The sequence below is a fragment of the Odontesthes bonariensis genome, chromosome 21 (genome assembly GCF_027942865.1).
Source record: "Odontesthes bonariensis isolate fOdoBon6 chromosome 21, fOdoBon6.hap1, whole genome shotgun sequence".
Classification (NCBI taxonomy): Eukaryota; Metazoa; Chordata; class Actinopteri; order Atheriniformes; family Atherinopsidae; genus Odontesthes; species Odontesthes bonariensis.
The window spans coordinates 1064339-1084115 of record NC_134526.1 but is presented as its reverse complement, the minus strand read 5'-3'; the positions used below and the strand labels follow the sequence as shown (position 1 = coordinate 1084115).

At 43.8% G+C, this 19777-nt stretch overlaps 1 protein-coding gene across 2 annotated transcripts in view; it reads left to right on the top strand.

The window, feature by feature from the left end:
• LOC142371885 (uncharacterized) overlaps nucleotides 1-19777 on the top strand; it is a 41400-nt gene that overhangs the window by 9883 nt on the left and 11740 nt on the right. For both annotated transcript variants that reach the window (XM_075454628.1, XM_075454629.1), the window contains exon 2: nucleotides 16002-16295. In XM_075454628.1, the coding sequence (XP_075310743.1) occupies nucleotides 16002-16295 (294 nt within the window). The remainder of the gene's footprint in view (nucleotides 1-16001; nucleotides 16296-19777) is intronic.

The following is a 19777-nucleotide window of genomic DNA, read 5'->3' as shown; positions in this document are numbered from 1 at the left end:
AGATAACGTCTTTTTCTGTCCGATGTGCAGATAACGTCTTTTTCCGTCCGATGTGAAGATAACGTCTTTTTCCGTCCGATGTGAAGATAACGTCGTCTTTTTCGTCCGATGTGAAGATAACGTCTTTTTCTGTCCGATGTGCAGATAACGTCTTTTTCCGTCCGATGTGCAGATAACGTCTTTTTCTGTCCGATGTGAAGATAACGTCTTTTTCCGTCCGATGTGAAGATAACGTCTTTTTCCGTCCGATGTGAAGATAACGTCTTTTTCCGTCCGATGTGAAGATAACGTCGTCTTTTTCGTCCGATGTGAAGATAACGTCGTCTTTTTCCGTCCGATGTGCAGATAACGTCTTTTTCCGTCCGATGTGAAGATAACGTCTTTTTCCGTCCGATGTGAAGATAACGTCTTTTTCCGTCCGATGTGAAGATAACGTCTTTTTCCGTCCGATGTGAAGATAACGTCGTCTTTTTCGTCCGATGTGAAGATAACGTCTTTTTCTGTCCGATGTGCAGATAACGTCTTTTTCCGTCCGATGTGCAGATAACGTCTTTTTCCGTCCGATGTGAAGATAACGTCTTTTTCCGTCCGATGTGAAGATAACGTCTTTTTCCGTCCGATGTGAAGATAACGTCGTCTTTTTCGTCCGATGTGAAGATAACGTCGTCTTTTTCCGTCCGATGTGCAGATAACGTCTTTTTCCGTCCGATGTGAAGATAACGTCTTTTTCCGTCCGATGTGCAGATAACGTCTTTTTCCGTCCGATGTGCAGATAACGTCTTTTTCCGTCCGATGTGAAGATAACGTCTTTTTCCGTCCGATGTGAAGATAACGTCGTCTTTTTCGTCCGATGTGCAGATAACGTCTTTTTCCGTCCGATGTGAAGATAACGTCTTTTTCCGTCCGATGTGCAGATAACGTCTTTTTCCGTCCGATGTGAAGATAACGTCTTTTTCCGTCCGATGGGAAGATAACGTCTTTTTCCGTCCGATGTGAAGATAACGTCTTTTTTCGTCCGATGTGAAGATAACGTCTTTTTCTGTCCGATGTGAAGATAACGTCTTTTTCCGTCCGATGGGAAGATAACGTCTTTTTCCGTCCGATGTGAAGATAACGTCTTTTTTCGTCCGATGTGAAGATAACGTCTTTTTCGTCCGATGTGAAGATAACGTCTTTTTCTGTCCGATGTGCAGATAACGTCTTTTTCTGTCCGATGTGAAGATAACGTCTTTTTCCGTCCGATGTGAAGATAACGTCGTCTTTTTCGTCCGATGTGAAGATAACGTCTTTTTCTGTCCGATGTGAAGATAACGTCTTTTTCCGTCCGATGTGAAGATAACGTCGTCTTTTTCGTCCGATGTGAAGATAACGTCTTTTTCTGTCCGATGTGAAGATAACGTCTTTTTCCGTCCGATGTGAAGATAACGTCTTTTTCTGTCCGATGTGCAGATAACGTCTTTTCCGTCCGATGTGAAGATAACGTCTTTTTCTGTCCGATGTGCAGATAACGTCTTTTTCTGTCCGATGTGCAGATAACGTCTTTTTCCGTCCGATGTGAAGATAACGTCTTTTTCTGTCCGATGTGAAGATAACGTCTTTTTCTGTCCGATGTGAAGATAACGTCTTTTTCGTCCGATGTGAAGATAACGTCTTTTTCTGTCCGATGTGAAGATAACGTCTTTTTCGTCCGATGTGAAGATAACGTCGTCTTTTTCGTCCGATGTGAAGATAACGTCTTTTTCCGTCCGATGTGCAGATAACGTCTTTTTCTGTCCGATGTGAAGATAACGTCTTTTTCCGTCCGATGTGAAGATAACGTCTTTTTCTGTCCGATGTGAAGATAACGTCGTCTTTTTCCGTCCGATGTGCAGATAACGTCTTTTTCCGTCCGATGTGAAGATAACGTCATCTTTTTCTGTCCGATGTGCAGATAACGTCTTTTTCGTCCGATGTGCAGATAACGTCTTTTTCCGTCCGATGTGAAGATAACGTCTTTTTCTGTCCGATGTGCAGATAACGTCTTTTTCCGTCCGATGTGAAGATAACGTCTTTTTCCGTCCGATGTGAAGATAACGTCTTTTTCTGTCCGATGTGCAGATAACGTCTTTTTCCGTCCGATGTGCAGATAACGTCTTTTTCCGTCCGATGTGCAGATAACGTCTTTTTCCGTCCGATGTGAAGATAACGTCTTTTTCCGTCCGATGTGAAGATAACGTCTTTTTCTGTCCGATGTGAAGATAACGTCTTTTTCTGTCCGATGTGCAGATAACGTCTTTTTCTGTCCGATGTGCAGATAACGTCTTTTTCTGTCCGATGTGAAGATAACGTCTTTTTCTGTCCGATGTGAAGATAACGTCTTTTTCCGTCCGATGGGAAGATAACGTCTTTTTCCGTCCGATGTGAAGATAACGTCTTTTTTCGTCCGATGTGAAGATAACGTCTTTTTCTGTCCGATGTGCAGATAACGTCTTTTTCTGTCCGATGTGAAGATAACGTCTTTTTCTGTCCGATGTGAAGATAACGTCTTTTTCCGTCCGATGTGAAGATAACGTCGTCTTTTTCGTCCGATGTGAAGATAACGTCTTTTTCTGTCCGATGTGAAGATAACGTCTTTTTCTGTCCGATGTGAAGATAACGTCTTTTTCCGTCCGATGTGAAGATAACGTCGTCTTTTTCGTCCGATGTGAAGATAACGTCTTTTTCTGTCCGATGTGAAGATAACGTCTTTTTCCGTCCGATGTGAAGATAACGTCTTTTTCTGTCCGATGTGCAGATAACGTCTTTTCCGTCCGATGTGAAGATAACGTCTTTTTCTGTCCGATGTGCAGATAACGTCTTTTTCTGTCCGATGTGCAGATAACGTCTTTTTCCGTCCGATGTGAAGATAACGTCTTTTTCTGTCCGATGTGAAGATAACGTCTTTTTCTGTCCGATGTGAAGATAACGTCTTTTTCGTCCGATGTGAAGATAACGTCTTTTTCTGTCCGATGTGAAGATAACGTCTTTTTCGTCCGATGTGAAGATAACGTCGTCTTTTTCGTCCGATGTGAAGATAACGTCTTTTTCCGTCCGATGTGCAGATAACGTCTTTTTCTGTCCGATGTGAAGATAACGTCTTTTTCCGTCCGATGTGAAGATAACGTCTTTTTCTGTCCGATGTGAAGATAACGTCGTCTTTTTCTGTCCGATGTGAAGATAACGTCGTCTTTTTCCGTCCGATGTGCAGATAACGTCTTTTTCCGTCCGATGTGAAGATAACGTCATCTTTTTCTGTCCGATGTGCAGATAACGTCTTTTTCGTCCGATGTGCAGATAACGTCTTTTTCCGTCCGATGTGAAGATAACGTCTTTTTCTGTCCGATGTGCAGATAACGTCTTTTTCCGTCCGATGTGAAGATAACGTCTTTTTCCGTCCGATGTGAAGATAACGTCTTTTTCTGTCCGATGTGCAGATAACGTCTTTTTCCGTCCGATGTGCAGATAACGTCTTTTTCCGTCCGATGTGAAGATAACGTCTTTTTTCGTCCGATGTGAAGATAACGTCTTTTTCTGTCCGATGTGAAGATAACGTCTTTTTCTGTCCGATGTGCAGATAACGTCTTTTTCTGTCCGATGTGCAGATAACGTCTTTTTCCGTCCGATGTGAAGATAACGTCTTTTTCTGTCCGATGTGAAGATAACGTCTTTTTCTGTCCGATGTGCAGATAACGTCTTTTTCCGTCCGATGTGAAGATAACGTCTTTTTCTGTCCGATGTGAAGATAACGTCTTTTTCCGTCCGATGTGAAGATAACGTCGTCTTTTTCGTCCGATGTGAAGATAACGTCTTTTTCTGTCCGATGTGAAGATAACGTCGTCTTTTTCGTCCGATGTGAAGATAACGTCTTTTTCGTCCGATGTGAAGATAACGTCTTTTTCTGTCCGATGTGAAGATAACGTCGTCTTTTTCGTCCGATGTGAAGATAACGTCTTTTTCTGTCCGATGTGAAGATAACGTCGTCTTTTTCGTCCGATGTGCAGATAACGTCTTTTTCTGTCCGATGTGAAGATAACGTCATCTTTTTCTGTCCGATGTGCAGATAACGTCTTTTTCCGTCCGATGTGCAGATAACGTCTTTTTCCGTCCGATGTGAAGATAACGTCTTTTTCCGTCCGATGTGAAGATAACGTCTTTTTCCGTCCGATGTGAAGATAACGTCTTTTTCCGTCCGATGTGAAGATAACGTCATCTTTTTCTGTCCGATGTGCAGATAACGTCGTCTTTTTCCGTCCGATGTGCAGATAACGTCTTTTTCCGTCCGATGTGCAGATAACGTCTTTTTCCGTCCGATGTGCAGATAACGTCTTTTTCCGTCCGATGTGCAGATAACGTCTTTTTCCGTCCGATGTGAAGATAACGTCTTTTTCCGTCCGATGTGCAGATAACGTCTTTTTCCGTCCGATGTGAAGATAACGTCTTTTTCCGTCCGATGTGAAGATAACGTCTTTTTCCGTCCGATGTGAAGATAACGTCTTTTTCTGTCCGATGTGAAGATAACGTCTTTTTCTGTCCGATGTGAAGATAACGTCTTTTTTCGTCCGATGTGAAGATAACGTCTTTTTTTGTCCGATGTGAAGATAACGTCTTTTTCTGTCCGATGTGAAGATAACGTCTTTTTCCGTCCGATGTGAAGATAACGTCGTCTTTTTCCGTCCGATGTGAAGATAACGTCTTTTTCTGTCCGATGTGAAGATAACGTCTTTTTCCGTCCGATGTGAAGATAACGTCTTTTTCTGTCCGATGTGAAGATAACGTCTTTTTCCGTCCGATGTGAAGATAACGTCTTTTTCCGTCCGATGTGCCGATAACGTCGTCTTTTTCCGTCCGATGTGAAGATAACGTCTTTTTCTGTCCGATGTGAAGATAACGTCTTTTTCTGTCCGATGTGAAGATAACGTCTTTTTCCGTCCGATGTGCAGATAACGTCTTTTTCCGTCCGATGTGCCGATAACGTCGTCTTTTTCCGTCCGATGTGAAGATAACGTCTTTTTCTGTCCGATGTGAAGATAACGTCTTTTTCTGTCCGATGTGAAGATAACGTCTTTTTCTGTCCGATGTGAAGATAACGTCTTTTTCCGTCCGATGTGAAGATAACGTCTTTTTCCGTCCGATGTGCCGATAACGTCGTCTTTTTCCGTCCGATGTGAAGATAACGTCTTTTTCTGTCCGATGTGCAGATAACGTCTTTTTCCGTCCGATGTGAAGATAACGTCTTTTTCCGTCCGATGTGAAGATAACGTCGTCTTTTTCCGTCCGATGTGAAGTTAACGTCTTTTTCTGTCCGATGTGCAGATAACGTCTTTTTCTGTCCGATGTGAAGATAACGTCTTTTTCTGTCCGATGTGCAGATAACGTCTTTTTCCGTCCGATGTGCAGATAACGTCTTTTTCCGTCCGATGTGCAGATAACGTCGTCTTTTTCTGTCCGATGTGAAGATAACGTCTTTTTCTGTCCGATGTGAAGATAACGTCGTCTTTTTCCGTCCGATGTGCAGATAACGTCGTCTTTTTCCGTCCGATGTGCCGATAACGTCTTTTTCTGTCCGATGTGAAGATAACGTCTTTTTCTGTCCGATGTGAAGATAACGTCTTTTTCCGTCCGATGTGAAGATAACGTCTTTTTCCGTCCGATGTGAAGATAACGTCTTTTTTCGTCCGATGTGAAGATAACGTCTTTTTCTGTCCGATGTGAAGATAACGTCTTTTTCTGTCCGATGTGAAGATAACGTCGTCTTTTTCCGTCCGATGTGAAGATAACGTCTTTTTCTGTCCGATGTGAAGATAACGTCTTTTTCTGTCCGATGTGAAGATAACGTCTTTTTCTGTCCGATGTGAAGATAACGTCTTTTTCTGTCCGATGTGAAGATAACGTCTTTTTCTGTCCGATGTGAAGATAACGTCGTCTTTTTCTGTCCGATGTGCAGATAACGTCTTTTTCCGTCCGATGTGAAGATAACGTCTTTTTTTCGTCCGATGTGAAGATAACGTCTTTTTTTCGTCCGATGTGAAGATAACGTCTTTTTCTGTCCGATGTGAAGATAACGTCTTTTTCCGTCCGATGTGAAGATAACGTCTTTTTTTCGTCCGATGTGAAGATAACGTCTTTTTTTCTGTCCGATGTGAAGATAACGTCTTTTTTTCGTCCGATGTGAAGATAACGTCTTTTTCCGTCCGATGTGCAGATAACGTCTTTTTCCGTCCGATGTGCCGATAACGTCTTTTTCTGTCCGATGTGAAGATAACGTCTTTTTCTGTCCGATGTGCAGATAACGTCTTTTTCCGTCCGATGTGCAGATAACGTCTTTTTCTGTCCGATGTGCAGATAACGTCTTTTTCTGTCCGATGTGAAGATAACGTCTTTTTCTGTCCGATGTGAAGATAACGTCTTTTTCTGTCCGATGTGAAGATAACGTCGTCTTTTTCCGTCCGATGTGCAGATAACGTCGTCTTTTTCTGTCCGATGTGAAGATAACGTCTTTTTCTGTCCGATGTGAAGATAACGTCGTCTTTTTCCGTCCGATGTGCAGATAACGTCGTCTTTTTCCGTCCGATGTGCCGATAACGTCTTTTTCTGTCCGATGTGAAGATAACGTCTTTTTCTGTCCGATGTGAAGATAACGTCTTTTTCCGTCCGATGTGAAGATAACGTCTTTTTCCGTCCGATGTGCAGATAACGTCTTTTTCCGTCCGATGTGCCGATAACGTCGTCTTTTTCCGTCCGATGTGAAGATAACGTCTTTTTCTGTCCGATGTGAAGATAACGTCTTTTTCTGTCCGATGTGAAGATAACGTCTTTTTCTGTCCGATGTGAAGATAACGTCTTTTTCCGTCCGATGTGCCGATAACGTCGTCTTTTTCCGTCCGATGTGAAGATAACGTCTTTTTCTGTCCGATGTGCAGATAACGTCTTTTTCCGTCCGATGTGAAGATAACGTCTTTTTCCGTCCGATGTGAAGATAACGTCGTCTTTTTCCGTCCGATGTGAAGTTAACGTCTTTTTCTGTCCGATGTGCAGATAACGTCTTTTTCTGTCCGATGTGAAGATAACGTCTTTTTCTGTCCGATGTGAAGATAACGTCGTCTTTTTCCGTCCGATGTGCAGATAACGTCGTCTTTTTCTGTCCGATGTGAAGATAACGTCTTTTTCTGTCCGATGTGAAGATAACGTCGTCTTTTTCCGTCCGATGTGCCGATAACGTCTTTTTCTGTCCGATGTGAAGATAACGTCTTTTTCTGTCCGATGTGAAGATAACGTCTTTTTCCGTCCGATGTGAAGATAACGTCTTTTTCCGTCCGATGTGCAGATAACGTCTTTTTCCGTCCGATGTGAAGATAACGTCTTTTTCTGTCCGATGTGAAGATAACGTCTTTTTCTGTCCGATGTGAAGATAACGTCGTCTTTTTCCGTCCGATGTGAAGATAACGTCTTTTTCTGTCCGATGTGAAGATAACGTCTTTTTCTGTCCGATGTGAAGATAACGTCTTTTTCTGTCCGATGTGAAGATAACGTCGTCTTTTTCTGTCCGATGTGCAGATAACGTCTTTTTCCGTCCGATGTGAAGATAACGTCTTTTTTTCGTCCGATGTGAAGATAACGTCTTTTTTTCGTCCGATGTGAAGATAACGTCTTTTTTTCGTCCGATGTGCAGATAACGTCTTTTTCTGTCCGATGTGAAGATAACGTCTTTTTCTGTCCGATGTGCAGATAACGTCTTTTTCCGTCCGATGTGAAGATAACGTCTTTTTTTCGTCCGATGTGAAGATAACGTCTTTTTCCGTCCGATGTGAAGATAACGTCTTTTTCTGTCCGATGTGAAGATAACGTCTTTTTCCGTCCGATGTGAAGATAACGTCTTTTTTTCGTCCGATGTGAAGATAACGTCTTTTTTTCTGTCCGATGTGAAGATAACGTCTTTTTTTCGTCCGATGTGAAGATAACGTCTTTTTCCGTCCGATGTGCAGATAACGTCTTTTTCCGTCCGATGTGCCGATAACGTCTTTTTCTGTCCGATGTGAAGATAACGTCTTTTTCTGTCCGATGTGCAGATAACGTCTTTTTCCGTCCGATGTGCAGATAACGTCTTTTTCTGTCCGATGTGCAGATAACGTCTTTTTCTGTCCGATGTGAAGATAACGTCTTTTTCTGTCCGATGTGCAGATAACGTCTTTTTCCGTCCGATGTGCAGATAACGTCTTTTTCTGTCCGATGTGCAGATAACGTCTTTTTCTGTCCGATGTGAAGATAACGTCTTTTTCTGTCCGATGTGAAGATAACGTCTTTTTCTGTCCGATGTGAAGATAACGTCGTCTTTTTCCGTCCGATGTGCAGATAACGTCGTCTTTTTCTGTCCGATGTGAAGATAACGTCTTTTTCTGTCCGATGTGAAGATAACGTCTTTTTCTGTCCGATGTGAAGATAACGTCTTTTTCCGTCCGATGTGCAGATAACGTCGTCTTTTTCCGTCCGATGTGCCGATAACGTCTTTTTCTGTCCGATGTGAAGATAACGTCTTTTTCTGTCCGATGTGAAGATAACGTCTTTTTCCGTCCGATGTGAAGATAACGTCTTTTTCCGTCCGATGTGAAGATAACGTCTTTTTTCGTCCGATGTGAAGATAACGTCTTTTTCTGTCCGATGTGAAGATAACGTCTTTTTCTGTCCGATGTGAAGATAACGTCGTCTTTTTCCGTCCGATGTGAAGATAACGTCTTTTTCTGTCCGATGTGAAGATAACGTCTTTTTCTGTCCGATGTGAAGATAACGTCTTTTTCTGTCCGATGTGAAGATAACGTCTTTTTCTGTCCGATGTGAAGATAACGTCGTCTTTTTCTGTCCGATGTGCAGATAACGTCTTTTTCCGTCCGATGTGAAGATAACGTCTTTTTTTCGTCCGATGTGAAGATAACGTCTTTTTTTCGTCCGATGTGAAGATAACGTCTTTTTCTGTCCGATGTGAAGATAACGTCTTTTTCCGTCCGATGTGAAGATAACGTCTTTTTTTCGTCCGATGTGAAGATAACGTCTTTTTTTCTGTCCGATGTGAAGATAACGTCTTTTTTTCGTCCGATGTGAAGATAACGTCTTTTTCCGTCCGATGTGCAGATAACGTCTTTTTCCGTCCGATGTGCCGATAACGTCTTTTTCTGTCCGATGTGAAGATAACGTCTTTTTCTGTCCGATGTGCAGATAACGTCTTTTTCCGTCCGATGTGCAGATAACGTCTTTTTCTGTCCGATGTGAAGATAACGTCTTTTTCTGTCCGATGTGCAGATAACGTCTTTTTCTGTCCGATGTGCAGATAACGTCTTTTTCCGTCCGATGTGCAGATAACGTCTTTTTCTGTCCGATGTGAAGATAACGTCTTTTTCCGTCCGATGTGAAGATAACGTCTTTTTCCGTCCGATGTGAAGATAACGTCTTTTTTCTGTCCGATGTGCAGATAACGTCTTTTTCTGTCCGATGTGCAGATAACGTCTTTTTCTGTCCGATGTGCAGATAACGTCTTTTTCCGTCCGATGTGAAGATAACGTCTTTTTCCGTCCGATGTGAAGATAACGTCTTTTTTCTGTCCGATGTGCAGATAACGTCTTTTTCTGTCCGATGTGAAGATAACGTCTTTTTCTGTCCGATGTGAAGATAACGTCTTTTTCCGTCCGATGTGAAGATAACGTCTTTTTCTGTCCGATGTGAAGATAACGTCTTTTTCCGTCCGATGTGAAGATAACGTCTTTTTCTGTCCGATGTGAAGATAACGTCTTTTTCCGTCCGATGTGAAGATAACGTCTTTTTCTGTCCGATGTGAAGATAACGTCTTTTTCTGTCCGATGTGAAGATAACGTCTTTTTCTGTCCGATGTGCAGATAACGTCTTTTTCTGTCCGATGTGAAGATAACGTCTTTTTCTGTCCGATGTGCAGATAACGTCTTTTTCCGTCCGATGTGAAGATAACGTCTTTTTCGTCCGATGTGCAGATAACGTCTTTTTCTGTCCGATGTGCAGATAACGTCTTTTTCTGTCCGATGTGAAGATAACGTCGTCTTTTTCTGTCCGATGTGAAGATAACGTCGTCTTTTTCCGTCCGATGTGAAGATAACGTCTTTTTCTGTCCGATGTGAAGATAACGTCTTTTTCCGTCCGATGTGAAGATAACGTCTTTTTCTGTCCGATGTGAAGATAACGTCTTTTTCTGTCCGATGTGAAGATAACGTCGTCTTTTTTCGTCCGATGTGAAGATAACGTCTTTTTCTGTCCGATGTGAAGATAACGTCTTTTTCCGTCCGATGTGAAGATAACGTCTTTTTCTGTCCGATGTGAAGATAACGTCTTTTTCCGTCCGATGTGAAGATAACGTCTTTTTCCGTCCGATGTGCAGATAACGTCTTTTTCTGTCCGATGTGAAGATAACGTCTTTTTCTGTCCGATGTGAAGATAACGTCTTTTTCTGTCCGATGTGAAGATAACGTCGTCTTTTTTCGTCCGATGTGAAGATAACGTCTTTTTCTGTCCGATGTGAAGATAACGTCGGCTTTTTTCGTTATCTTCAGGTCGGACGTAGATGTGCACGATTAATCGATTAGTTGAAACCGCGTACACAGTCGACTACTTTTTCTCAGAGTTGACGGATTTTAGTTTGGTCCAGGAGGAGAATTAAGTTTCCCAACGTGGAACTCATGATTATGTTTTGTGTGTTTATGTTTATATCGGAGATAACGTTACATTATTTTCTACGAATGTTTAACGTTAACAGCGACACGTTTTTAGTGTCTTTACCGTCTCCGTGGTAACAAACGTGTGATTTCAGTTGGAAAACAAACTGCTTTGATGCGTGAGAATAAATAAGTGAGTTTTTATTTCAACTGAGAAACATGATAAACTGTTTCCAACAGCAGTCGGGAGCATTTTCTCTGGAGTCTGCTCAGGTTTTGCTGCAGTTCTGAACCGCCTGACCTGGCCTGTGGATTCCTTCGATGGGTGGGGGGACCCGGGGGTGGGGGGACCCGGGGGTGTCGGGGTGTTGGTATGTGACGGCGTCCACAGAAGCTGTGGCTGAAGGTCGAGGTCAGACCTCTGAGCCGGATCGGTTATTAATAGACCCGACCTGTTAGCTGACCCGCGAAGTCCTGAGCTCAGGAACTCACCCACAGAGCCGCTCCGGTTCAGGATCCAGACCCTGATCCAGGGTCCAGACCCTGATCCAGGATCCAGTTCAGGATCCAGACCCTGATCCAGGATCCAGACCCCGATCCAGGATCCAGTTCAGGATCCAGACCCTGATCCAGGATCCAGACCCCGATTCAGGATCCTGATCCAGGATCCAGACCCCGATCCAGGATCCTGATCCAGGATCCAGACCCTGATCCTGGATCCAGACCCTGGTCCAGGATCCAGACCCTGATCCTGGATCCAGACCCTGGTCCAGGATCCAGACCCTGGTCCTGGATCCAGACCCTGGTCCAGGATCCAGACCCTGGTCCTGGATCCAGACCCTGATCCAGGATCCAGACCCCGATCCAGGATCCTGATCCAGGATCCAGACCCTGATCCTGGATCCAGACCCTGGTCCAGGATCCAGACCCTGATCCTGGATCCAGACCCTGGTCCAGGATCCAGACCCTGGTCCTGGATCCAGACCCTGGTCCAGGATCCAGACCCTGGTCCTGGATCCAGACCCTGGTCCAGGATCCAGACCCTGGTCCTGGATCCAGACCCTGATCCTGGATCCAGACCCTGATCCAGACCCCGATCCAGGATCCAGTTCAGGATCCAGACCCCGATCCAGGATCCAGACCCTGATCCAGGATCCAGTTCAGGATCCAGACCCTGATCCTGTTCTTCCTCCACCAGCCCGTCCTCCTCCAGGAAGTCCTCCGGTTCAGAGGTTAGAGATCAGCTCCTTGTTTTCCTCTGAAGTCTCGATCATGTGACGGCGAGCAGAAGAGACCCGGAACCGAACCGGAACCGAACCTGGATCTCTTGGTTTAAGTCCCAGATTCTGGGTCCAGATTTTGCTGTGAAACTGATTATTCTGACCCGGTCTAAACGGTCCTTTATGCTTCTGTCTGGAAGGGGAAGAAACTCTTTAATGTGCCGGGCCGGTTGGATGAAACACCGGTTCATCATTTATCTGAATAAAACCCAAGAAACGATGACGGAAAAAGGTCCGATGAGCAAAACGTGGGTCAGAAATGACGCCAAACTGTGTTTTCTAGTTCCCACCGACGGGCTGCAGAATATTAGTTCCCACCAACAGACTGCAGAATATTAGTTCCCACCAACGGGCTGTAGAATATTAGTTCCCACCAACGGGCTGTAGAATATTAGTTCCCACTAACGGGCTGCAGAATATTAGTTCCCACCGATGGGCTGCAGAATATTAGTTCATTAGTTCCCACCAACGGGCTGCAGAATATTAGTTCCCACTAACAGGCTGCAGAATATTAGTTCATTAGTTCCCACCAACGGGCTGCAGAATATTAGTTCCCACCGACGGGCTGCAGAATATTAGTTCCCACCGACGGGCTGCAGAATATTAGTTCCCACCAACGGGCTGCAGAATATTAGTTCATTAGTTCCCACCAACGGGCTGTAGAATATTAGTTCCCACCGACGGGCTGAAGAATATTAGTTCCCACCAACGGGCTGCAGAATATTAGTTAATTTCATTAGTTCCCACCAACGGGCTGCAGAATATTAGTTCCCACCAACGGGCTGCAGAATATTAGTTCATTAGTTCCCACTAACAGGCTGCAGAATATTAGTTCCCACCAACGGGCTGCAGAATATTAGTTCCCACCAACGGGCTGCAGAATATTAGTTCATTAGTTCCCACCGACGGGCTGAAGAATATTAGTTCCCACCGATGGGCTGCAGAATATTAGTTCCCACCAACGGGCTGCAGAATATTAGTTCATTAGTTCCCACCAACGGGCTGTAGAATATTAGTTCCCACCGACGGGCTGAAGAATATTAGTTCCCACCAACGGGCTGCAGAATATTAGTTAATTTCATTAGTTCCCACCAACGGGCTGCAGAATATTAGTTCCCACCAACGGGCTGCAGAATATTAGTTCCCACCAACGGGCTGCAGAATATTAGTTCCCACCAACGGGCTGCAGAATATTAGTTCATTAGTTCCCACTAACAGGCTGCAGAATATTAGTTCCCACCAACGGGCTGCAGAATATTAGTTCCCACCAACGGGCTGCAGAATATTAGTTCCCACTAACGGGTTACAGAATATTAGTTAATTTCATTAGTTCCCACCGACGGGCTGAAGAATATTAGTTCCCACCGATGGGCTGCAGAATATTAGTTCATTAGTTCCCACCAACAGGCTGCAGAATATTAGTTCCCACCAACGGGCTGCAGAATATTAGTTAATTTCATTAGTTCCCACCAACGGGCTGCAGAATATTAGTTCCCACCGATGGGCTGCAGAATATTAGTTCCCACTAACGGGCTGCAGAATATTAGTTAATTTCATTAGTTCCCACCAACGGGCTGCAGAATATTAGTTCCCACCAACGGGCTGCAGAATATTAGTTCCCACTTACGGGCTGCAGAATATTAGTTAATTTCATTAGTTCCCACCAACGGGCTGCAGAATATTAGTTCCCACCAACGGGCTGCAGAATATTAGTTCCCACCAACGGGCTGCAGAATATTAGTTCCCACTAACGGGTTACAGAATATTAGTTCCCACTAACAGGCTGCAGAATATTAGTTCCCACCGACGGGCTGCAGAATATTAGTTCCCACCAACGGGCTGCAGAATATTAGTTCCCACCAACGGGCTGCAGAATATTAGTTCCCACTAACGGGCTACAGAATATTAGTTCCCACTAACGGGCTACAGAATATTAGTTCCCACTAACTGGCTGCAGAATATTAGTTCCCACCAACGGGCTGCAGAATATTAGTTCCCACCAACGGGCTGCAGAATATTAGTTCCCACTAACGGGCTACAGAATATTAGTTCCCACTAACGGGCTACAGAATATTAGTTCCCACCAACGGGCTGCAGAATATTAGTTCCCACCAACGGGCTACAGAATATTAGTTCCCACCAACGGGCTGCAGAATATTAGTTCCCACCAACGGGCTACAGAATATTAGTTCCCACTAACGGGCTACAGAATATTAGTTCCCACCGACGGGCTACAGAATATTAGTTCCCACTGACGGGCTGCAGAATATTAGTTCCCACCGACGGGCTACAGAATATTAGTTCCCACCGACGGGCTACAGAATATTAGTTCCCACCGACGGGCTACAGAATATTAGTTCCCACCGACGGGCTGCAGAATATTAGTTCCCACCGACGGGCTGCAGAATATTAGTTCCCACCAACGGGCTACAGAATATTAGTTCCCACTAACGGGCTACAGAATATTAGTTCCCACCGACGGGCTGCAGAATATTAGTTCCCACCAACGGGCTACAGAATATTAGTTCCCACCGACGGGCTACAGAATATTAGTTCCCACCGACGGGCTGCAGAATATTAGTTCCCACCAACGGGTTGCAGAATATTAGTTCCCACCAACGGGCTGCAGAATATTAGTTCCCACCAACGGGCTGCAGAATATTAGTTCCCACCAACGGGCTGCAGAATATTAGTTCCCACCAACGGGCTACAGAATATTAGTTCCCACCAACAGGCTGCAGAATATTAGTTCCCACCAACGGGCTGCAGAATATTAGTTCCCACCAACGGGCTACAGAATATTAGTTCCCACCAACGGGCTGCAGAATATTAGTTCCCACCAACGGGCTGCAGAATATTAGTTCCCACCGACGGGCTGCAGAATATTAGTTCCCACCGACGGGCTGCAGAATATTAGTTCCCACCAACGGGCTGCAGAATATTAGTTCCCACTCTGGCTCTGGTGACATCTCAGCAGAAATAAGCCGGGTTGGTCCCACACGATGAACACCTTTGGACAGTGAAAGTGTCTCCGGCCTCGGCCTCGGCTTCCTGCTGCCTCCTGCTGCTCTCTCAGGCAGAAGGACGTAAAGATCGCGGCTGCTCAGCTGGCAGCTTTATGAGCCGCCTGTCCGCGCCTCGTATATCAGCGACCTCGTTGAGCTCAGAGCCAAGATGGTGGACGGACGCCACGGAGACCCGTGCGCTCGCTGAGGCTTCACGGGTCATCATGTAAATGTTTTAATTAAAGAAGTCACTCCCATCCGATTCATCGTTACAGTTATACGTTACCTGAATAATCGTTGGTGATTCAACATCTGCTGGAACAGCTGGGAACCACGCCCATAAAACCGAGTTCTGACCCACTAAAGTCCTCAGAAAACACGTCGGATCCCACAAGTATGGTGGGCTGCTCACATTTGGACCTCATAAAAGCAGAAAAACACACACACACACACACTGACTCTGGCCCCCGCGGTGACATCACAGCGTAGTGTAGAGTCGTTATTTTGTTGTTTTTTCATCATTATTTCATCCTTCAGCCTCCTCTTTGTGCTTTTTCCTGATTTAAATGTATATTTCTGCGTCTCTTTGGCAGTTATTTGGTATTTATGGGAGTTTTGAGGCTCATCTTGGTTAATTTTCTTTTGTAATTTTCCACTTTTGATAGTTTGAAACCAGAATTTAGTCTCTTTATGTCTCATTTTGGTCGTTTCGGGAACATTTGGTGTATTTAGGTTCATTTTGATGAGTTTTTGTAATTTTTCAGTTTTTTTGCGATAGTTTGAAGGATTTAGTCTCTTTGGGTCTAATTTTGGGAACATTTGGATATTCTTGGAGTCTTTTTGGTGTATTTAGATCATTTCTTCTCTTTATGCTGTTAAACTTTGGTAGATTTGCATCTTTGATTAATTCTGTGGTGATTTTAATCTCATTTTGTTCAATTAAAATCTATATTTTTATAGATTTAGTTGTTAGTTTATTGATGGTTTATGTATGGACTACCTGTAATCACCCCCCCTCCTGTGTCCCGCAGACCAGCTGAAGTGCGTCATGGAGCAGGTTCTGGACTTTGCGGTGCGCGAGCTGACAAAGATCGTGGAGGCGTCCTTCGACGACCTCCTGCTGGAGATCACAAAGATGGAGAGGGAGCAGCAGCTGCTGGAGGAGAGGCTGGGCAAGAGCTGCGAGCGGGGGGGCGGGGAGAAGAGCCGGGCGGCCGGCGGCGTGAGGAGGCGGGGCTCGGAGAACGACTCCGTGTCCCCCAGCGGCTCCGAGGAGACCCGGGAGGAGCCGGCCAAGGTGCCCAAGGAGGCCACGCCCACAAACGGTGAGTAATGCTGCCAGGCCCTGCAGGTGACGCTGGAAGTACAGATTTAGTTAGCATTCATGTTAGCATTCATGTTAGCATTCATGTTAGCATTCATGTTAGCATACATGTTAGCATACATGTTAGCATTCACGTTAGCATTCACGTTGGCAACCGTTGAAATCGCTCACGTACTTCCTGTGTAGTGCGTGTGGTGCCGGAGGATTCCACCAGGGGGAACAGATGAGCACTGAGACCAGAAGCTGCTGCTGGATTTACAGCATGTGAACCGAAGCAGTCTGATAACTTAGGCTGTGTTCCAAACCGCATACTACATACTACATACTGCATGCTACATACTACATACTGCATACTACATACAGCATACTACATACTACATACTGCATACTACATACTACATACAGCATACTACATACTACATACTGCATGCTACATACTACATACTGCATGCTACATACTACATACTGCATGCTACATACTACATACTGCATGCTACATACTACATACAGCATACTACATACTACATACTGCATGCTACATACTACATACTGCATACTACATACAGCATACTACATACTACATACTACATACTGCATACTACATACAGCATACTACATACTACATACAGCATACTACATACTACATACAGCATACTACATACTACATACTGCATACTACATACTGCATACTGCATACTACATACTACATACTGCATACTACATACTACATACTGCATACTACATACTACATACTGCATACTACATACTACATACTGCATACTGCATACTACATACTACATACTGCATACTACATACTGCATATTACATACTGCATACAGCATACTGCGTACTACATACTGCGTACTACATACTGCATACTACATACTGCATACTACGTACTACATACTGCGTACTGCATACTACATACTGCATACTACATACTGCGTACTACGTACTACATACTGCATACTACATACTACATACTACATGCTACGTACTGCATACTACATACTACATACTACATACAGCATACTACGTACTACATACTGCATACTGCATACTACGTACTACATACTACATACTACATACTGCATACAGCATACTACATACTGCATACAGCATACTGCGTACTACATACTGCATACTACATACTGCATACTACGTACTACATACTGCGTACTGCATACTACATACTGCATACTACATACTGCGTACTACGTACTACATACTGCATACTACATACTACATACTACATACTACATACAGCATACTACGTACTACATACTGCATACTACATACTGCATACTACGTACTACATACTGCATACTGCATACTACATACTGCGTACTACATACTGCGTACTACGTACTACATACTGCATACTACATACTGCGTACTACGTACTGCATACTGCATACTACATACTACATACTGCGTACTACGTACTACATACTGCATACTGCGTACTGCACACTACATACTGCATACTACGTACTACGTACTACGTACTACATACTGCATACTACGTACTACATACTGCATACTACATACTACATACTGCATACTGCATACTTCATACTACGTACTACATACTACATACTGCATACTGCGTACTACGTACTGCATACTTCATACTACATACTGCATACTACATACTACATACTGCATACTACGTACTACATACTGCATACTACATACTACATACTGCGTACTGCATACTGCATACTTCATACTACGTACTGCATACTACATACTACATACTGCATACTGCATACTACGTACTGCATACTTCATACCACATACTGCATACTACATACTGCATACTACATACTGCATACTGCATACTACATACTGCATACTACATACTGCATACTGCATACTACATACTTCATACTGCATACTACATACTGCATACTGCATACTACATACTTCATACTGCATACTACATACTGCATACTACATACTTCCATACTACATACTGCATACTACATACTTCCATACTACATACTACATACTGCATACTACATACTTCCATACTACATACTGCATACTACATACTGCATACTGCATACTGCATACTACATACTTCATACTACATACTACATACTGCATACTACATACTTCCATACTACATACTGCATACTACATACTTCCATACTACATACTGCATACTCATGGATCAGACAGTATGCAGAGCGTTTACCCACAATGCATTTCGCTCCTGCCCGAGCCGAAATCAGCCGGCCTGAAGCTGATTTCTCTTAAGCTCTAAACTCTGTAAACTTTAGCAACATTTGAAACATTTTCAGGAGAGAAAGTAGTCGTTTAGATCCCCAACGTGTTGAAAACCTGACAAAATACCGGCTGTTTACAATTTTGTTCCCACGAATTCGGCGCTACTAAAGCTAGCCGCAGTGAGCTAACGCACTTCCTGTTATTTTCACAAAATAAAATACCCGTTGCCTTTTATCATAGGGAAAGCCATTACCATACAATTGGTGCTTTTGTTTTGAAAACAGGAAGTGAACCTACCCTCGTTGTAGCTAGCTTGAAACTGCCGTTTTGACAGGAAATGACGATCGGCGACGTTACGTTACGTTGCATCTTGGGTAGTTTAAGTATGAGTAGTAACCTCATGATGCATACCCAACATTTCAGAGAATCTAGTATGCATCCGGGAACTTCTCGCTTACTCAAACTCACATACTAACTCAGAAAGTTAGTAGGAGAAGTAGGAGAAGTATGCAGTTTGGAACACAGACTGTGTGATTTGACATGAATCGTCGCTGATTGGACCTAGTGCTGGGCGGTATGACCAAAAATACATATCACGGTATTTTTTTTTTCATGCATAATTAGGTGTTCACAGCATTTTCTACAGATTGAGAACAGAATTAAAAATAAAAATAAAAATTCTTCAAAATAATTCCTTCGTTAATAATTGGTCACACAGAACTTTATTGTATTAATATTCACATCTTCATTGTAAACAAATGAATAACAGCTAATTACACTGGTGGGACTGTTCAGCTGTTTCAGACTGACACCTCCGGTTCAGGCTGCTCCTCATCCTCAACACGCACGTCTCTTTTTCAATCGCGGAAAATATCTTTCAATACTCATCTGGATTGAAGCAGCAAACATTCAGTGTAAGAGGCAAACTTGCGACTAGTTAACTTTATAAAGAAGGCTTAATCGCTTGTTTGCTATGGGTCGGGACGGGACAACATTGTATTAAAAATATAAAATATTTTTATAGGACTTTTTAATGGGAGCTAATCTAACGCGACGCTGAAGCTAGCAAGCTAGCAAGCTTCCAGGGATGATCTCGCTGATGGAGACACACGCGGTGTGCACGGAGGGGAGGGGCTGTGTGTGTGTGTGTGTGTGTGTGTGTGTGTGTGTGTGTGTGTGTGTGTGTGTGTGTGTGTGTGTGTGTGTGTGCGCGCGTGTGTGTGCGTGTGTGTGTGTGTGTGTGTGTGT